Raw genomic sequence first — 21218 nt, forward strand, 5'->3', positions numbered from 1 at the left:
CAGAATCAGAAATGGTTATTTTTTTTTCCTTAAAATCATGTTTCTACTTGAATGTCTGTTAAATAGCTAATGAAAATTTTAATTTATTCTTCTGGGATACTTTTCAAACTTACTTTTTTAATTTGGTTATATTTATAACAGTAGATTCTGATTCTAAAAATAAACTACAGAGCAACCAAGTAGGTAACAGAAATGAACAGACACGGACAGATGGGAATGTGGGGAGTGGAGTTCTCCCAGGATGACTGCAGAAGATGTAGTCTAATGCCAAGATTGAAATTCAGGATCAGTCACTGGAAATTAAGACTTTCAAGCCAGCAACAATAGGGTATTAAAGCAAGTTCAGACCTTTTCTGAGCACAAGGCCATGTGCTACCCTACAGGCTACAGAACCATGATGCTGGCCCGGTCCTAGAGCTTTTTGCCCAAACAGTAACGGAGCCTCTTCAGGAAGTAAATAAGGTCAGTAATGTAAGTTATCAGGACAAATTTAAATAAAGCCCCCCATAAAACCAAATACACAGAAATGAAATAAAGCTGCTGTAAGAAGAATTTCTGTGATGGTAGGGATAGGAATGCTGAGGCCTATACCTGTGTACACTTTTCACTCCCTAGTACAGTGTCTAACCTGGACTAGGTATTTAAGGAAACCTGAAATGCAAACGAATACAAATGGCCGCTAACCTTTTCAGTAACACTGAATATTCTGGGAAGGAAAACAACCTTTCCCTCCCATCTCAGAACCCATTACATGATCTATTCAGAATGTCTGAGATTAGATGCAGTATCAATGGCATCTTAAAATATCTAAAGTGTCTGGCAGAAGCAATGCTGTTCTCAGTAACAAACAGAGAGAAAGTTAAGTTCTCATTCACAGCTGGAAACAGGAAGGAGGGTTAGTGATCTCAGGAAACTATCATCCATGGGCAATTCCAGCAGAACCTTAAGTCACATTGGAAAGGAGTCCCTCTTTCCAAACCCTTGGGTAAACTTGAAATATCCCTTAAAATGGAATTTCAAAATAATAAAAGACCAGAGGAAAACAATAAAGTGCTGAAAAGGAAATGGAAACATTAAAGCAATTAGAGCTTTTAAAAGAAGCATTCTGAACACTGACTAGATTTGTCCACCATAGCACCAAGACGGCTCCAAGAATTTAAGGGGAAAGCAGCACTATACCCAAAAAAGGAAAGGTGAGGAGAACTTATATAAAGACACTGGAACTACTTGCTGAAACCTAGTTTATATGGAAGTATCTAACCTGAGGGTATGGCTGAGGCTGGAAAAGACAGGGGAGAAAAATGATGGAAGAGGTGACACTGATGCAGATGTACTGTACTTATTAAGCTGGTGGGTTAGACTGAAACTCCTTTGTCTACAACTACCTACAGATAATTTTTTTTTGGTGGGGAGGTGGGTCTTGGGGCTTGAATTCAGCCTGGGCACTGTGCCTGAGCTCTTCAACTCAAGGCTACCACCCTACCCTTAAGCCAAGCCCACTTCCCATTTTCTAGTAGTTAATTGGACATAAGAGTCTGGGCTGGCTTTGAATCAGCCTCCTGAGTGGCTAGGATTGCAGGCATGAGCCACTGCTCCTGGTACTTACAGATAATTTTTTTAAAATTAAAGTTTAAAACCATAGTCTGTCTGTCTGTCTGTCTGTCTGTCTGTCTGTCTCTCTCTCTCTCTCTCTCTCTCTCTCACACACACACACACACACACACACACACACACACACACACACACACCATTCTATCCCACAAAAGGGATATGGGGCTTCATCTAAACTGGCTTTTCTACCAATATGTCACAGGCTTGAACATGTAATTAGAAGAAAAGGGGCCTCTCTCAGCCTAAAAATCCAACAACCTAATTCCCCTGTCACCCACTGTCATACAAAAAAAAAAAAAAAAAGCTTGCCTTCTTTATGACACATTAAACACAGGCTCTTATTACTAGTTGGAGGAAGACATGTCCAGTCAGTTCTTCCCAATCAGGAACTCTCTCCAACACTGCAGAATGCCCCATGCAAGCCCATACAGAAATTAAGGTGTTTTTTGTTTTATTTTAATTCTTCTGGTAATGACTGTTGAGCAGTGCTACCTAACAGATAAAGATATTGCCTGGAAGTTCAGTACTTTGTAGGCCATGATTAGTATATCACCTCAGCAATGATGCTGCACACCTATAATCCCAACTGTTGGGAGACCAAGACAAGAAGATGTTTTGAGCTCAATGTGGGCTACAGAGGAAGTTCAAGTCCAGCCTGGGCTACAAAGACAGACATCCCATTCCCCCCAAAAATAAATAAAATAGATGAAGTGGGGTTGGGGGAGCAGGGGGAAGAAAAATTCAGAAGAACACACAGTGGCTGAAAATACAGAAAATTCAGAGAGAGTACGCATGTACACATGCACGCATGCACACACGCGCACACACACACACACACACGCACACACACACACACACACACACACATACACACACGCACATACACACACACAAAGGGAACATTGGAACAGGCCCAGTGGTCCTCCAGCCTTCTCTGAGTTTCAATGGTGTGTCCATGACTGTGGAAGTGACTGTGCTGGCTAAAGCAGTAATGGCACAGTAAACTCTGTAGAGGGCACACCACTAATTGGGTAGACAGCCCCATCACAAAAGGCTAGTTACCAACAAGTTCTTGAAAAGGAAGGATTGCTATCTGTAACAGGCAAATATGCCATTTATCAGAGAGTAATGCAAGACAAATATGCTGGCAAAAATTAAAATATCCTAGAATTAAACATGTCAGAGACTATGCATGCAACTCAGTAACCAAAATTTTGAAAGCTAAATTTGCTCTTCAAAAAAGAAAAAACAAAACAAAACAAACTACTTTTGGCCAGGAGTGTGACCCAGTGGTAGAGTGCATGCACAAAGCCCTGGGTTTGAATCCTGGGTACCACATACACAGAAAAAAACTAGAAGTAGTGCTGTGGCTCAAGTGGCAGAGAACTAGCCTTGAGCAAAAAGTGTCCAAGGACAGTGCCCAGGTCCTGAGTTCGAGCCACAGAACTTGCAAAAACAACACACTTTAAAAAAAAATAGTGTGCTACTGAAAGATGGAACATTAAAGAAGGACCTTCTTCACTGAGGAAGACTTGGACCCAGACCTAAAGCAAAAAGCAGTAGTTATGGCCAGCAGTTTTCTGGCATTGTCCTTACTCTTATAAAGTGTCCTCTGGTTAAGAATTCCTCCACCTTTCACAAGCCATCGCTTTATTTTTTTAACTTTGAGTCCAGAAAAATTGGAAAACCATGTGTTGATGATGAGCCTGTTGCTATACAAATCATGAAAACAACTTACCAAAATCTTCCAGTAGAATGAGGAGGATGGAGTGAGGTGTGGGGGATGGACCTATAGCCAGAGTCCTTTTGCTGAACAGAAAAACCTGGCAGGAAGGCAGAGGAGATGGGAAGCAATGTGGAAAAAATTACAGTAGTTCCATCTCTTGAGTCATTCTCACCGAGGGAGTAAAAACTAACGTTTTCAAAGTTCCAAAGTAATACATCCATCTCAAAGCTTGGAGTGAGGTGAATACACTCAGTAGGTCTTAATCTCTTTAATTCCTATGGTTTCATGACTCATCCCCTATCAGGCCATTAGTATGTGCTTCTTTTAAACAGTTTTCTCATACACTTCTAGAATAAAGTCAAGGGATTTCTCCTCCCTCCCTCCCTCCCTCCCTCCCTCCCTCCCTCCCTCCCTCCCTCCCTCCCTCCCTCCCTCTCTCTCTCTCTCTCTCTCTCTCTCTCTCTCTCTCTCTCTCTCTCTCTCTCTCCTCTCGTTCCTATTTGTATCTCCTTTCAGTGTCTATGTCTTCTCATTCAATTATCACCTCAACGTTGTGCCTGATTTATCCATTTTCTTTGCCAACACACAGTATCTTGGCAGGTCTCCTTCACTATGAACAGACTTGTTCTTCAACAAGCTACATTCAGCAGATGAGGTACAGAAGGTCAACTTGATGTCAGAGAAACTTTACTTCCCAATTTTTGAACTCAAAAGCTATTTTTACAGTTGAATGTTTTAATAAAGTCAATAGTTGGCAACCAACAAAAATTTGTTGTGTTATGAATATCTTATGATTCACATGCAAGTTTCCAAGGATGGAATTGTTTGTATGGGCTTACATACATACTGAAAAAACCCTATAATATTCATAACTACCATAAACAACTACTCATAGCTAAGATTATGGAAAATTTTGACTTCCGAAGAGAAACTGCTAGACCCACTCATGTCAGCAGGTGTTAGTGGAAACAAGTTGCAAACTTGGTTGGCCTTGAAGGCTAGCTCCTCTCGCCCCATCCCCCCATCTCAAAGCACAGATGGTTTCTCCAAGGGAAGCCTGCAAATGAAAGATCTACTTCCATTTGTAATCTGTGCAAACATCTTACTCTGTGGGGGATCACAAAGACTAACTGTTTTGTGTTAGACACTACAGATCCCAGGTGCTCTGGAAGAGACCACACAGTGCATATCTATCTACCCGAGATGCCCAGGAGCTCAGATAACAGGGGGTGACTGAAGAGTAGGCCATTAACCCAGCCTCTAATGAATGTTGCTAGGCCTCTGGTGAAACATTCTGCTGGAATCCGGCCCCGCCTCCACTTAGCTACTCTGCACTATGCAGTCTGGGGCACAGATGTATTTAAAACCTACCCACAAAAGGTCCTGATTCCCACAAACTCCCACTCACTCCATGCCACCCTTGACATTGAGTTCAGCTCATCTGTTTGTGTCTCTAACCCCAAATCCAGAACACTTCGGCAATTGAAAATAGTATTCTGTTCAAACCAGCTCTCCTCTGTTGCTCCAGCAAGCACAGCACTCCTCTTCCTCCTCCTCCTTGAATCACACCTGGGTGGCGGCTGTTGGCCCTCACCCTACCCAAGTGTATCTAATTCTCCCACTATCAACTTTCCTTTCTTCACATTTACCACTCTTATCATGCCACCTCCCTAGCTTTCTTTTGTCTTTCACTTACTAGGACACTCCTTGGCACATTCCAGTTTTAGGGCCTCTTGGGGGCAATGAAAGTTTTTGCGGTGTTAGAGAAACCACATGTGCACAACTCCTTATGCATGCCATGCCAACTTTCCAACTTTAAATAGGATTTGCTATTTAAAAAAAAAAAAGGCAAGTTAATCCTGAAACCAACATGGGTTCATTCCAATGTATGATTTTGTTGTTGTTGTTGTTTGGGATAGTGGTTGGTTTTTCTGCTCCGATTAGAGGAACAACATGCTTCAAAATCCTGCACGGGAAAATACTTTTTTCCCTCCTTGTTAACCTTTATTTTAATATGGACTGGGCTAGTTGACCAAAAGAAATCTTACAGCAAAAGAATGTTTTCACCACCTCCAATGGTTCCTACTCTACAACTTACATTTTGAAGTATAAATACTTGTTACTTTATGAATTCAAATAATGACAGTCAAGTAATAGAGCTTTAAATTTACTTATCTGAAAGAATATTAAACATGTAGTGTTTTAGAACAAGTACCAGAATCGCCTGAGGAGTCCTATTTGAACAATATCTCATTTCTTGGCCTCCAGCCTTAGGCATTCCAATTCAAATCCATATTCACAATAAATGTTCCTGCTACATATTATAAGTGGAGCTTGATCTGAGAAATCACTGATCCATTCTAACATAGTAATCTTCCTCTGTAATATACCAAACAAGTATTCCATCTTTGCTCTATAATATGCCCAGGGTTCTCAGCCTTTAACAAGTCCTCTTGTACTTTTTATATGGCTTCAGCTATTAGAAACTGTGTTATGTTGAGCCAAATAGCCATCCTATTTTAACTCTTTAAACTTTGCTTACTGTAGTTCTTCATTTTGCTCTCCAGAGTTAACACAGAGTTCTCCTGACAAGAGTCTTTAGACTTCTAAAGGCAACTGCTGTATCTTGAAAGCTGTTTTCAAAATTTTACTCAACCCTTTTTCTTTAACTTCATAACGCACCATTTCTGAGTCCCTCAGCACTTTAATTGCTCTCTCAGTAACAGACATTACATCTTAATATTACTGACTATTCATTATCCTTACACACTTTCTTCAATAGTTACTAATTCATAATTGTGTTTTAGCCTTGCCATTTTGGGGATTTCTTTTAATGATCCAGTAGCTTAGAAACAACTGGATATTATGTTACTAGTACAGTGTAAAGCACCCAAGGAGGACTCAAAATCCAATGGAAACTTCTCCATTTGAAAGATTTAATTGCTTTCTTTCTATAGCACAGACTTGGATAAGGAACATAACTTGAAAACAGTGTGTCACAGTATATAAGAGAGTACTCCAAATGACTCCTAAGAATGACTGAACCCCACACCTGGAGGTGTTTAGAGTTGGGCTATGAGCTAACACATGTCCTCCATTTTCACACATACTACCTAGTTAACAATAGTATTGTTTAAAAAAATAATAGTAAAGAGAAAACAGAGACTATCAGAAATACATGTGAAAATCTCAAATGTACCCTACCCTTATTCCAGAAATTAAAATCCACACAACAAACCATCACTATCTGTTCTTCTAAAGCGTATTTTTTTCCTGGTTTCCCAAGCACTCTGAAGGTCAAGGTTAGAGAAAGGTGGGCCCACATGGTTCCTTTCCTACTAAAAATATCCATTTTGTAAGGAAGCTTCCCAGTATTTGCATGCTATATGCCTATCACTAAGTACATGGCACTGACACCAGAAGTCTTCTTGGTTCACCCGCTGAATCAAAAGCCATCAGAATTTTATGAACTCTTACAAAGAACTGCAAATATAGCAGATAGTTTCTCCAAGACACAGTAGAGTGAGGCAAATACCCAGGTCTGTCTACTGCTAACTTCCCATTCTCTACTATTTAACCCAAGACAATCAATCTCTTGACCTCTCAACATTTTCCTCCTTCACCTCACTCTCATTCTCAGTTACCTTCCCAGTCCCAATAGAAAGCCCAATGGCATATTGGGGGAAGGGAGTATTTGAGGGAAAGATGGATAACAAGAGAATTGGGTGGCTAACATTTTGAGGGTTTTTTTTTTTTTAATTGGTTGTGGGGCTTGAACTCTAGTCCCGGGCACTGTCCTTGGGCTTTTTTGCTCAAAGCTAGCACTCTACCATCTTGAGCCACAGCCTCATTTTCCAACTTTTTGGTGGTTAATTGGAGATAAGAGTCTCATGGAATTTCCTGCCTGGGCTGACTTCACACCACAATCCTCAGGTTTCAGTCTCCTGAGTAGTTAGGATTACAGGTGTGAGCCACTGGCATCCATCTTGGGTGATTAACTTTTATTAAGTAAGTAGCACACCCATTTTACTCACCATCCCCCAACCACACTTCTATAATATCAGACACAAAATTCTACCTGGCTCAGGGTCACAACTGCCTTACCAATGCAACAAAAATCTATGGATTAGATCCATAGATTCATACAAAATTCTATAACCTCGAAGCAACCACTAACTTCTCCACCATGTGTGCTAGTACAGATCACACACACACACACACACACACACACACACACACACACACACACACACACACACACACCAGCTCATCTGCTTTTTTGGAAGCCTCATTGTTAGTCCCCACCCTTAAATGGAACTTGGGGGGGTGGGGGGGAAATAATCTCCCTACCTTGTGGCTTCTTGCTGAAGCCATGACACATTTGGCACATAGAACATGACTCCAAAGAAAAGCAGAGGCTCATTAGCAAATTTGTCCAGATGTTTCTTCAGAGGTTTCTCCAGCTCCACCCATCTTGCTTGCTGGCTCTTGCTGAGAAACCAAAGGCCGAAGTAGTGGGTCTAGATAAAAGGATAAAATCACCATCAGTGTGTGCTTACCACAAGCATCCCAAGACCACACAGCAAGCGAGGCTCCAGCCCCTATGTCATTACCCTCAGTTCCTCTGACTATACACAAGGAGCCAGCTTTTACTTTCTAAGCCTGGGTTCAAGTAAAAAGAAGTTGTACCAGTGCAACATGGTATTGTATAGATAGCATCCAGATGCAGGGTTACTACTACCCAGTGTTGCTGTGTGCTCTAGGGTTTGATAAGGAGGTTCCTGCAGGGTAGAAGAAACTGCAGACATTTCCTTCTAAGTTATGAAGGCTGACTTTCCTCCGTGCTTTCTCAATTCCCCATGATCTCCAATAGAGCAAGCTGGCAAAGGCTAACACAGCTCTCACACCTGTAACTGAAGAATTTACTACTCCGTTCTGGAGATAAAACCTTCTGCCAACTGTGCTGTCATGTCTGCACCGTACAGGTTTTAACAACAACAACAATAAAAAGATGTGCATTGTTTTCAAGCTTTCAATGAAGTACTTTAGAAGCAGTGACCCGTATCACTTTATTATACATGAACCGCTTGCCATATCAAGCTTTGAGAGAATAAGGCTCTTCTCTGCACAGCTGCCTTACAAGCCTCTGATGGCTATTCTTGGGAGATTACAGTGGGATTTGATAGATAAAAGCAAGGTTGTCACCCCTCAACTTGAAGCTGCCACCCATTTAGTCCTGAACAACATGTGAAATGATTAAAACACATACTTTCATGCACCCAATCTTGTCTTCATATTAATTCGCCCTAGGATTTCAGGATTAACACAATAATCACCCCCCAAAGAAGTAGACCAGTGCTTTTGAAGATTTCTTTTTTAATATTTCAATTACAGCCTAGGATGGTTTTCAGCACACCTGGAAATCTGCCTTCAAAAGAATGTTTTCATTACGAAGTTTGGTTTCCAAAGGTGTTCTGATGTTGACGTTCCACTCACACTGGCTGCCCTCAACGTTCTGAAGACCATCCCTGCTCCTGCCCTGCTGAAATTTCTAATGAAGCTTCGGCTCTGGCTTTACTAGCAAACCAGGTGTGCCCTTGTCTACAGAAAGCTGCAGCCTCGGCTATTAAAAGGATCTTTCTTTCTTTCTTTTTTGTAATGGATTCCCTTTCTTCTATGATGTTGTAAAGGGCAAGTTCACAGCAGAAATTCATACATTACTCAAGCTACAAAATGCCAACAACCAAGAACCCAGATGATAATTCCAGCCACACAGACAAACTGAGTGAATTCCTACCCCCACTGCTCATCTCCTAGCTTCAGTGAGTCCAGGAGTGAAAACACAGAAGAAATAAAATGTGCTGAAAAGGAAGAAAACAGACTCTGAAGGAAGTTTATCTCCTAGAATTTGCACTAATGTACATCAGGAGTGATGGGTGAGTTACTGAGCCCACCACTTGGCAGTGTTCTCTCACCTGGAAAATAAGAACGCTAGAAATTTTCACCTACAGGCTGGAAATGTTAGAGACTGCCCCTCACTTACATGCTGGCACACAGTAAAGACCTCATAAGCAATGCCTTTTGTGGCAGACACCGCTTAGCTGCTACTACTCCTGTTCCTATGTCCTCCTCCTCCACCTTCTCCTCTTTCTCCTCCTCCTTCTCCTCTTCCTCCTCCTCCTTCTCCTCTTCCTCCTCCACCTTCTCCTCTTCCTCCTCCACCTTCTCCTCTTCCTCCTCCTCCTTCTCCTCTTCCTCCTCCTCCTTCTCCTCTTCCTCCTCCTCCTTCTCTTCTTCCTCCTTCTCCTCCTTCACCTTTTCCTCCTCCTCCTCCTTCTCCTTTCCTCCTCCTTCTCCTTTTCCTCCTCCTCCTCCTTCTCCTCCTCCTCCTCCTCCTGTTCCTCCAGCAAAAGGCAAACTGCATTAGTCTTTCTCATCTGTTTTAATAGCCCTATTGCCAAAAATTGGATCTGTCACTCAAAGTCACCTAAAGGCTTGGTCCTCAGCTTCACACTACTGAGTGGTGGTGGGACCTTTAAGAGGTAAAGCTTAATGGAAGGTCTTTAGGTTATTGGAGGGGGGGATTGTAAAGTCCCCAGTCCTTTCATCATCTCTTTGACTGTGAGGTGCCTGGTTATATTCTTCTATCCACTCCTACCAGAACATACTACCTGGCCATAAGCCCAGAGTAATGGAACCAATTGACTGTGGACTGGAACCTAAACCAAAATACTGTTCTTCTCTTTGGGTATACATTATATGGCAACAGAAAGCTGATTGATTCATCTACAAACCATAGAATCAGCAAACAATGTTTAATCTAAAAGCAAATTTTAAGGAAAAAAACTACAAACCAAAATAAACTTTGTCTCTTTATAAACTGGTGATCTCGGATATATGTTAGAGCAATGGAATGTTGATTAACTCACCTATAAACCATAGACTTAGAAAACAGAAGTTATCTAAAAACAATTTTTTTTCAAAAAAATACAGGCAAAAGTAGAAGTCAGGTCATCTACAAGGAATAAAAGAAAAATAAACACAAAACAATGACTCCTCTAAATGAACAGTAGAAATATGACCTGTCTGATGCTATCCTCAGGGATGTATGAAACAGGCTTACTGTTAACCTCAAAATGAGATAACTGGGTATTTCACTCAGCAAACTTGCTTGAAAAAGGTTGAAAGCAGTTCTATAGCATGTATAATTCCCATTATGGAATTAAATTACGTAAGACAGCACCATTGAAAAGTCTCAGGGCATACTCTGAATGTTTATATATAATAAATGAAGTGATATGTATAAACTGTAACATGCTATATAATTATTATAGTTGAAAGGGAGCCTTTTTATGAGCATAGGTGGACAGAAGGAAGCCCAAGCTCCACAACTGCTTAACAGACTAAACAGAACCATAAGGTCTCGTGTTTCACTAAAAGTAATTCTGTCACTTGGGGGAGATTTTTGTGATCTCTACTTCATTCTAACTATAGCATTCATTCAAATTTGTAACACACTATGGTTTTATTGCTCCTAGGTCTTAAAGGCTAATAATGTTTCAAATTCCTTTTTATTCATTTTCTCTCCTTTAGATCATTTAACCAGATCTGACCTCCTGGGGCAGGGGAGGGGGGAAGCCCAGTGAAAGAATATCCCCACAGAGCACACATTTACATGTACAAATGCAAATGTAGAGGGTAATGAAGCACAATAGAGAACGCAAAATGGGGCAATAACATGAGCTATAACTAAGATGCTAGGATTCTAAATTAGAAAGCAAACTACTCAAACCTTAATTCATGGCATAAGATTTTTGTTGTTGCTATTGCTGCTGTGGCTTAATAATACAGCATTTTCCAAAACACAGCACATTGCACAGTGACTCGCTATGCAATTTCAGCTGATGAAATAGTTATAAAATTCCTCCAGAAATGGGGTTCCCCGTTGCAGGCTAGGATTGGAGGAGGCAGATAATCAATTGGCAACCATTTCTATGTCCTATTCTTGGCTAGAAAATGCCAAACCTGGTAACCCAATCAAGAAAGCTCACATTGAAGATTCCCAAGATCACAGTAGTGCTTGAAACTATACCCAAGGAAAATCACCACCCCAAATCCACACATCTTCTTCTATTCTGCTATTTCTGTAGAGTGCCTCACAGGACACAGAATCAGAGCCATCGGCACCCAACAAGTTTCTGTGTGCTGTCTGAGGGACTATTAATCCCATCCAGCGAGGGTGATTACACGAGATCAGTACAACTAAGTTGCCAATGTAGACTCTAACTTGGGTTTGTTAACTGAGTTTTACAACATTACTGTATAATTGTGGAAACCATGACAGATACTGCCAAGTGAAAAATATCACTTCTTCTATGACCAAAGCTCAAGCTCATTATATGGCCTTGAGTGTTGGCTAAAATGCTTGGTTATGTCTGATGTATCCTAAGATACCTCTAGGCAAACTATAAGGCCCTTTCCTTCCTTTGATTTTTGTATGTCTGTTTGTTTTTTCTGTCAGTTTTTTGACACGAGTCTGCTGCTGTGAGTTTTCAAATGATGAAACAAATGATGAACATACCATGTTCTGGATAGAGGAACTATATCTCCAAACCAATTACAAAAAATGCATTATAATTATATAATGAAGGAATAGCATGCGAGAATAAAGTTTTTTCTTGCAACTAGTTTCCTGGCTTATTTGGTTTGGGACTTTGCAATTTAGCAGAGGAAGCATGAATGGATCAATGCATTAACATATTCCCAGAATCTTCAGTGGTAGAAGAATGTATCACTACCTCAGTGTCAGAAGTATCCTATCTTGGGGCTGGGAGCTTGGCCTAGTGGTAGAGTGCTAGCCTAGGATGCATGAAGACCTAGGTTCGATTCCTCAGTATCACATACATAGAAAAAGCTAGAAATGGTGCTGTGGCTCAACTGGTAGGGCTCTTGTCTTGAGAAAGCCCAAAGGCAGTGCACAGGCCCTGAGTTCAAGCCACAGGAATGGCAGCAAAAAGAAAAGAAAAGAAAAGAGAAATGTCCTATCTTCCAGTGCAGTGCAAAGAGAAGGGCCTTTAAAAGTGGTTTGGGGTCGACAGAGCAATCTCTATACATTCTGCTTAATTTTGTTATGAATCTAAAATTGAACTAAAAAAAGGTCTATTAAAAATATTAGGAAGTATAGTTGAGTGCTGTTGGTTGTGATGTTGAGGAACAAACCCAGGGTTGAGTGCCCTAGGCAAGCTTTGTGCCACTAAGCTACATGGCCAGCCCCAAAGTTGTTTCCTTACCCCCAACCCTACGTGCCCCACCACCTCGTGGTTTCAGGACTCAAATCCAGGGATTTGTGAGTGGTACCTAAGTGCTTCACCACCAAGCTACATTTTCTGCGTTTCATTATGTATTTATAAAGACATACATTAAATATTGATTGGAAAGGGCTGTGTGTATATGTGTGTGTGTGTGTGATTGCATGGGGCCAGGGGGTGTTGGTATTGGGGCTTAAACTCAGGCATTTTCCCTCAGCTTTGATAATCAACCACATGAACCACAACTCCATTTCCATCTTACTGGTAGTTAACTGGAGGTAAAAGCCCCGATCCTCAAATCTCACCCTTCTGAGTAGGTAAGATTATAGGTACAAGGCACTTGGCACTCAAAGGAAAAGGATTTTTTAAGGCTTTTGCTTTTCTAGTTCAAGACGCATAACATGGCTTTAAAGGTCTTTGAAAGGGTTATAGATTATCTTGGTTATAGATGATCAAGGGACTTTGATCTTATTGCAAACATATTTAAGAGCTAAATCATCCAAAAGTTTGAAATATCTTACACTGAGAATTAAGAGCTTACTTGCTTACCTAGTTAAAAAATGAGAGTTGGTATGCTTCCATATAAAACACAGAAGGGTTAAATATAAACACTAGTTTCACTAGGGCATGAAAAAAAATACTTCAAAAGGTCACACATACCAGCTGTGAAACAGCACATGCCATTCCAGCAGCTTTGGAAAGCAGGACACTGTACGTTATTATAACTGTAGAGTCCAACTTGTGTACAACCTAACTCTACCCTGGGTAAACACATCTCTAATGAACAAAGGTACTGTGTTCCTTTTTCTAGCCATTTTCTTAATGAAAATACAGAAAAGGAGGCAGCAAGAGTAACTCAGACACCAGAGGCCAATGTTGTACTCATGGAATCACTCCTGAGGTGTGGTTACTGATAAAGACTTACAAGAAGACTGGAGAAGGTATTTTACCTGCAATCCCTGCTTAGAAGGATGAAGACATGGGTGTCAATTTTCATTATAAGGTTGACACAAAGATAAGATTTTACATTGTCATCTTCACATACAAAAACCAGAAATCTCCTCCTACCTTAGCAGTCTACTTTAAAAGTCTTCATTAACAGTATGTTTGAAAAAGCAGAAAAGAATGAAACTAATTTTAATAAATTTATTGTAAATGATATATCCAGAATATTACCATTGGAAGCTATAATCACTATAAAAGTAATTATTAAGAACATTGACTTTCAATTTTACTACTAAGTCTTCAAAATGATTTACACTCACCACACACTGTCAAACTACCCAGCAATCCAAGTCCAAAGGCTACTGCACACTGGACAGTGTGATTCTCAATTGCTCTAAAAGGAATTAAAGACTTTGCTATTCTTCTCTCAGTATCAGATGGCAGTATTTAATTATTGAAGCCATCTAAAAATGGAACAAGCAAACTTAGGGGAAAAAAAAACCCCGAACTCAGTCCCTGGGAGTTTTTCTTACAGAGGCTAGGGGGCCTTTATGGTGTCCTGAAAAGATGGCCCCAGCCAACATTCCTGTGTGCCAGGCACCATGCCACTATGCCAACTTTGCTCAACTCTATGACTCCCCCGATAACTCACAGAGGGTCCCTATAGTTACTATTTCCATTTTACAGAAGAAAAAATAATGGAAGTACAGGGTAATTAAGCAACTAAGGAACATTACATAGCTACTAAATAGTAAAGCCAGGGTTCAAACTGAGACAGTTAGTCCAACCTCACATTGTTCATCACTACTCACTGCCTAGCTCACAGAGAGGGCACATGCTCTTTGTGTATCTGTTTTCTAGAGTGTTTAAATCTCAGAAGACAATCGGAAAGAGGTAAACAGTTGATGGCCCCACTGGCAGTCCATTTAAGTTTCCCCTCTTCCACTTGCCACCAGCAGTTACTAAGTTTATGCCAGTGGCATTCTCTTCATGCCAACAGTGTCGACTTCATACTTATTCTAAAGGGACTTACAAACACAGTTATATCTGGCATAACATGCAAAAAATATACAGACAACCCTGGTTACTCGTTCAGGGAACTCCTCAGATACCACATCTATAGGTGTTCAAGTCCCATATACAAAATGGCACAGTGTTTATATAACCCACATGGCATCTTGTACAGTCATTCCTAGATGACTTGTAATACTTAATACGATGTAAGTAGTTGCTATATTGTACTGTCGAGTGTAGAATAATAAGAGAAAAGACTGTATTCAGGACAGATGCAATTTCTTCTTAATATTTTTATCTCCAGGTGTGGCACTGTGGCTCAAGAGGTAGGGCAATAGCCTTGAGCTGAGGAGCTCATGGACAGCACCCAGGCCCAGAGTTCAAATCCCATAACACACACACACACACACACACACACACACACACACACACACACACACACACCAGAAAAATAAATATTTTCTCTCCACAATTAGTTGAACTCACAGAACAGCACCCCAAGGATATAGAGGGCCCACAATGTTTACTTTTTTGTTGTTGTTTTGTTTTTTGCCAGTCCTGGGCTTGAGCTCAGGGCCTGAGCATTGACCTTGGACTTTCTCAAAGCTAGAGCTCTACCACTTGAGCCTCAGCACCATTTCCAGCTTTTTTCTATGTATGTAGTACTGAGGAGTCGAACCTGGGTCTTTGTGCATGCTAGGCAAGCACTCAACCACAAGGCCAAACTCCCGGCCCAATGTTTACTTTTAAATATGTGAATTAGTTAGAAGACAACATTGCAACTACATTTTTAGTCAGTGACAGTGATTTGCAAACTGAAGTGATAATAGTGTCCCTTCTATAAACCCAACAGCCCTATTTTATAGATACACATCAAAGTTCCATCTTATAGTCCATGTGGGAGAAGGAAAAGTTTTAAAGCCCTGCATCCAGATATGTTGTAACTATAATGCCAGAATTCTAAGTTCTAGAGTCCCCCATATCTCTTAAATCTCTTCCATAACAGTTTCCAGCTAGAAATTCATACCTAATTTTTTCTGACCTTTAAACAAGTTGCCTCTTGCCAAGATTTTTGTTGTTATTCCCTCCTATTCCTCTAATCCCTCCCTCCCTTCTATTCTACTGTTGGGTTCTTTTCCTAAGAGGTGAAAGAAATTCTGTCAAGCTTGTTCCCTTGAGTTCTCTGATGACTTTCCTCTTCATAAGCAGTCTTCTATTTCCCCCCAAAATTCTTAAGTGTCTACTACAAGGCTAAGATAACTGTAAGACTCTCACTCTGTCTCTCTCTCTCTCTCTGTCTCTGTCTCTGCTCTCTCTCTCTCTCTCTCTCTCTCTCTCTCTCTCTCTCTCTCTCTCTCTCTCACACACACACACACACACACACACGCACACGCACACACACACCTGGTACTGCAGCACTAAGGATCAAATCCTGAGCCTCATGCACTTTAGTCAAATGCCATACCACTGACATACAAACTTAGCCCTAATGCCCCTCCCACACTTTTTTAGAGTGGTTCCCAACGCATCTGATTGTGATCCTTTCTTCCTACTGCACACCACTGTTTCAAACCAGCCTCACAATGTGTCAGTAGAGGACTACAGTAGGGTATCACCCTGAGTTCTCATCTCCCCAGCTACATGCCCAGACTTGTTATGAGAAGTACATGAGTTGATATACAGAAAGTGCTTGACACAGTAGATGATACATCAAACGGGCATAAATGACAAAGCCATGCACCGGCAATTCACATCTGTAATCCTAGTCACTCAGAAGGCTACGAGCAGGATGATCACAGTTCAAATCTGACCTAGGCAAAACGTTCATGAGATTGCCACCCCAACTAGTAGTAGCTGGGCACCATGATACATGCTTGTCATTTCAGCTATGTTGTAGGCTGCCAGGCTAGCCTTGGGGAAAAGAGAAAACTTTGCAGACCCTACCTCAACAGGAAAAGCTAGATTTAAAGAAAGGGGACAAGCAGGGCTATCTCAAAAATAACCAGTATCAAAAGGCCTGAGGGGCCTAAAGGTAGAGTGCTCACCTCACAAGCACAAAGCCCTGGGTTCCATTCCTCGGTACATACACAGGAAAAAAAAAGCCAGAAGTGGTGTTATGGCTCAAGTGGTAGAGTGCTAGCCTTGAGAATGTCCAGGAAAATGCCCAGGCCCTGAGTTCTAGCCCCAGAACCGGCACAAAAAAAAAAAAAAAAAGAAAAGAAAAGAGAGAGAGAGAGAAAAATGGAGTGGGGAGGAAGGACCATTTAAATAGTAGAGTATCTACCTAGCAAGCATAAAACCCTGAATTCAAACCCTAGTACTGCCCCCACCCCCCACCCAAATAAGTTGACAATTATTTAATTATTCTTTGTGACAGATTTCACAAAGAATAATTAAATAATTATTTAATGATGGCCCTCAGCCCATCGCTCTTCACTGCCATTCAACATGTACAAACAGATCAGTGCAACCAAAACTCTGCCCTTCTTTGAACATACCATACTCTTTCCCGCTTCTAGGCCTCTCAGCCTGAACTGTCTCCCATGCCTTGCATCTTGGCTGTCTTTTTCTCGAAATTCTAGAACATCTTGGAAAAGACATGTTGTCACACACAAACCAGACTGCATTCGCTGCCCACAAGAACTAGACCTGGGCCCTCGAGAATGCCATGGAGTTCCCATGAACTGAAAAGTACATCAGTGCACTGAAAACAAATGAAGCCCTCATCTGGTCCACCACACAGACCACAGAATATCTGTCCATCCTACAGAATGCACAGCTCCAAAAGTGACCCCAAAGGAGGCAACAGGCTCTAACATATAGCTTATATAATGACAAGAAACCATTCTGGTGGGGGAGGCTAGCTGACATCAGGGGAGAAGATTCATGAGTCAGTGAAGCAAGAAAATGGGAACTCACCGTGTCTGTGGCTCAATTTTTCTGTGAACCTAAAATTGCTCTAAAATACAAATTTTTTTTCAATTTTTCCAATTTTTTTTTATTCTCAGGGTGAGGTACAGAGGGATTAGTACATAAGTACGGTAGTGAGTATATTTCTTATTGCACATTGATAGCCTCTCCGATGTTTTTCTCCCAGTTTTCCTCCCCACCCCCCTTTTGGTTTACATTAACAGAAACAGACTGAACTCTATACATGACCACAAGCATGCTATGGTTCCCAAGCCTGTGGTACGCTGGGTGGGGTACATGTGGGGTCCATAGGAAGTCTCTGCGACAAAAATTTTTAAATAAAAATAAAGCCTGCTTTAAAACAGGTGTGATGGCTCACACCTGTAATCCTAGCTACTCAAGAGGCTGAGATATGAGGATCAAAGTTCAAAGTCAGCCCAGCCACTACAAAGCCATGAGACTCTTATATCCACCTAATCTCTAGAAAACAGGATGTGGGGTTGTGGCTCAAGGGAAGATGCTTCATACCAAAGATATCTTTAGAGGATCAAATCTTCATTTTAAAAGTTCTCTCCAGCTGGGCCTGGAATTTCACTTAAGGTGGTGGCAATCAGGAGATGAGTTCAAGGACAGAGCATACAAAATTAAGTTGGACAGGCAGCCACCAGTGGCTCACGTCTATAATCCTAGCTACTCAGGAAGCTGAGATCTGAGGATCATGATTCGAAGCTAGCCTAGGCAGGAAAATGCATGGGACTCTTATCTCCAGTTAACCATCAGAAAACCAGAAGCAGAGCATGCGGTGACATGCACCTGTCACTCTCCCAAATGCCAGAAAACTCAAGTAGGAAGACCATATCTCAAGTAAACCTATGTTTAAACCCAGGTTTATTTTCCTATCTTGAAAAATACCCACCACGAAAAGAGGTTGCAGCCATGGCTCTAGTAGTAGAGCTCCTGCCTATCAAACATTCAGTTCAAAATTCAATCCCACTTACCACCAAAAAAAACCCTAAAAACCCAAAAACCTCTCACCAAAACTCTAACTGGTAACGCTCACTTTAAATGCTTTTTCTCTTTTTCTTCTTTTTTTTTAGAGAGGAAAATATAGAAACAAACAAAAAGCAGCTGCACCCAACCTGTATGTGGGTGTTTTCTCCTTGAGATACAGCCCTAAAGTCAAAACACCAGCTGCCCACTCAGTTCTTGTCATGAGAGAGAAGGATTCTGTTCAGAGTCTCACTTTCATCTCTCCCTAGACCTCCCTAAAGCAGAAAGCAAAAGGGGAACCCAGCACCCCAGGCCGAGGGCAAGTTCCAGGTGATGCCCTAGCGTGGTGACTCTAGGTGAATCTCTCTCACTCGGGTCTCCTGATCCACTGAAAGACAATGACATCACAAGTCCCAAAGCATAGATGGCTGGTTCCTTTAGGGAATTCTTCACAATTTCCAACCCCAACACTCAGACAGGTGCACTTACACTAACTATGGCTTACCTCGCGTAGCTCCAATCTCTGGGCCACAGCCTCCAGGCACTCTTGCCCTGTGCTTTCCACTGACAGTGTGCACTCAATAACATTGCTGTCCAACAGGCGGATCCGGGTGACAAAGCAGTTCTTGCTCAGGACATTGTAGCGCCGGGTCCGGCGGAGCTTCAGGCCGAAAGGCATGGCTCTGTGCCTGGGCTTCCGCCCTCCTATCCTGGCACGCACGCCCCTGAGATGGCTTTAGCAGCTTGGTGATGGGACAGTCACGCTACCACCTGTGCTCCTGCAGGTAGAAGGGACAGAGGCATCCATGCCAGATGTGGCCCTCTGGAAAACACCTGCAAGGCAATGGAAATAGTCTTGAGCACAGAATAGAAGGGCTTGTTGATGATGGGTGCACACGTGACACACTGCACATATGACACGCATGTGCACATACACACATGCACCCACACGTTACCTTGGCAGCAGTGAAAACAAACAACAGCCAAAAAAACAGATTCCAGCATCTATGAGCTCTGGAGTTCCTGAGTGTCTTGAAAAGGCCCTGTACTTCATGTTTTAAGGTAATGACAAAAGGCATTTGACCATACCAGAATTACAGTGAGATTCAAGAACTTACCCACCATGTTCACAGAAACATGGCAAAGCCAATACTCAATCTAATGCCTGTGCAACCTCAATCTCGTGCTGCTTTCGCAGTCCAACTCTTGTGTCAAGAAAACACTAATGTGGAATAACTGGATGTGGGTTTTTTTTTTCTTTTTTCAGCTTCTAGGAATAATTTCTTATTTTGAGTGAATGAAGGCACTATTTAACTTCTTACTTTCTCATTCATTTAAGATAGATGACTTTAAATGATAGAAATATACATTTAACAGTCAGCTACTTCCACTATTTAAAATTATTTAAAATATAATTTTTGTTTTTTGTGTTGAAGATTGAACCTATGACTTTGAACACATAATGTGAACGCTGTACCACTGAGCTGCATCCTTGAACCTCTAAAATGCATAAATGTTTGAATTCAATTTTTTTAAAATCACAAAATTTGTCTGTTTTCAGGAAATATTTAAGTGGTGCAGAACCACTCTCATGGTCATTTTGTTTCTTTGCCAAAATACTTGATGAAAAAAAAGAATCACCAAATTTTAAATATTTAACTTTGTAAGAAACAAGACTTACTAGCATCCAAGGAAAACTATTACCATAGAGAAAGAAATTAAACATAAAATAGGCTACCAAAGTGGCTTTAAATATTTTACCTTGAGCCAGTGATGCTGTGGGGCTAGGAAACTTGTCTTTCAAAGAAGCCAGAAATACCAAAGAGCTTTGCAATCTAAGCAGTTATCCTCCATTGAGCTCAGAGGACTGTCTCTTGCTCACTTGATGGGTCAACTTGATTCCCTAACTCAAGCAGATCTATCCAGGGTGAAAGACACCCACTAACTTAGCAGGAATTCTTCTGTTAATAAATAAGATTGCTTTGATATTTATAAACCACACCCTGCCAGAAGCCCAAGCCTTGTGGAGGCTGTCAGGTATATAACCCTATAACACAGCAAAACACTCTCCCAGACTCCCACAGCAGGGCTTTGATACTTGCCCTGGGCACATTCCTTAACATGACAGGTATATGCTTTATGATGCTTTAAAATACATACGCTACAGGGTGGGGAGGAAAGAAAAAAAAATACATACGCTAGAAACTCCAGCTTGGTAAAATACATTAGCATTTCTAAATCACTTTATGTTGGCAGTGTACTATGTTTACCTCCAACGTAGGCCAACCTGATCTCTTGATAGGCACAGAAAAAGGGGAGGACAGGAGGAAGATGGAATTCAAATACTCAGTCTTCACTCATTACTGACAAATCCTCACCTCAGCTTTGTAAAGCCTGAAGCAGAGAGGCCAAGATTCAATGCCTATACCAGCCAACGAGCTTCAAACTGAGAAAAATATTTGTTTTGTGGGCAATGATCCATATTTCTAATTCTGGGCCAGACACTTCACATTTGGGTGTGTCTCACCTTAAACATCTATGTAAAAATGTGGCTGGCTTGGTGAGAGTTTATCCTCCACTGCATAGTCTATAGTATGACATCCACCATGTAGAGTTACGATGAGAATAAGTTCACCCCACCACCATATGCACAGCCATTTTTAATAAACAAGAAAACGCACTAATATGACAAAATGTGAGTTTAATAAAATGAT

At 41.3% G+C, this 21218-nt stretch overlaps 1 protein-coding gene across 1 annotated transcript in view; it reads right to left on the reverse strand.

Moving 5' to 3' along the window:
* The window catches only part of LOC150039001 (tyrosine-protein phosphatase non-receptor type 14), a 91481-nt gene extending 72126 nt beyond the window's left edge, over positions 1–19355 (reverse strand). Inside the window, exons 1-2 of the mRNA XM_090328147.1 lie at positions 19010–19355; positions 7688–7857 (exon numbers count right to left, since the gene is read on the reverse strand). Of these exons, the coding sequence (XP_090184273.1) occupies positions 7688–7857; positions 19010–19183 (344 nt within the window). The 5' untranslated portion in view covers positions 19184–19355. The remainder of the gene's footprint in view (positions 1–7687; positions 7858–19009) is intronic.
* Positions 19356–21218: the final 1863 nt, after the last annotated feature.

The sequence above is a fragment of the Megascapheus bottae genome, unplaced genomic scaffold (assembly GCF_031878675.1).
Source record: "Megascapheus bottae isolate mThoBot1 unplaced genomic scaffold, mThoBot2.hap1 H_1, whole genome shotgun sequence".
Classification (NCBI taxonomy): Eukaryota; Metazoa; Chordata; class Mammalia; order Rodentia; family Geomyidae; genus Megascapheus; species Megascapheus bottae.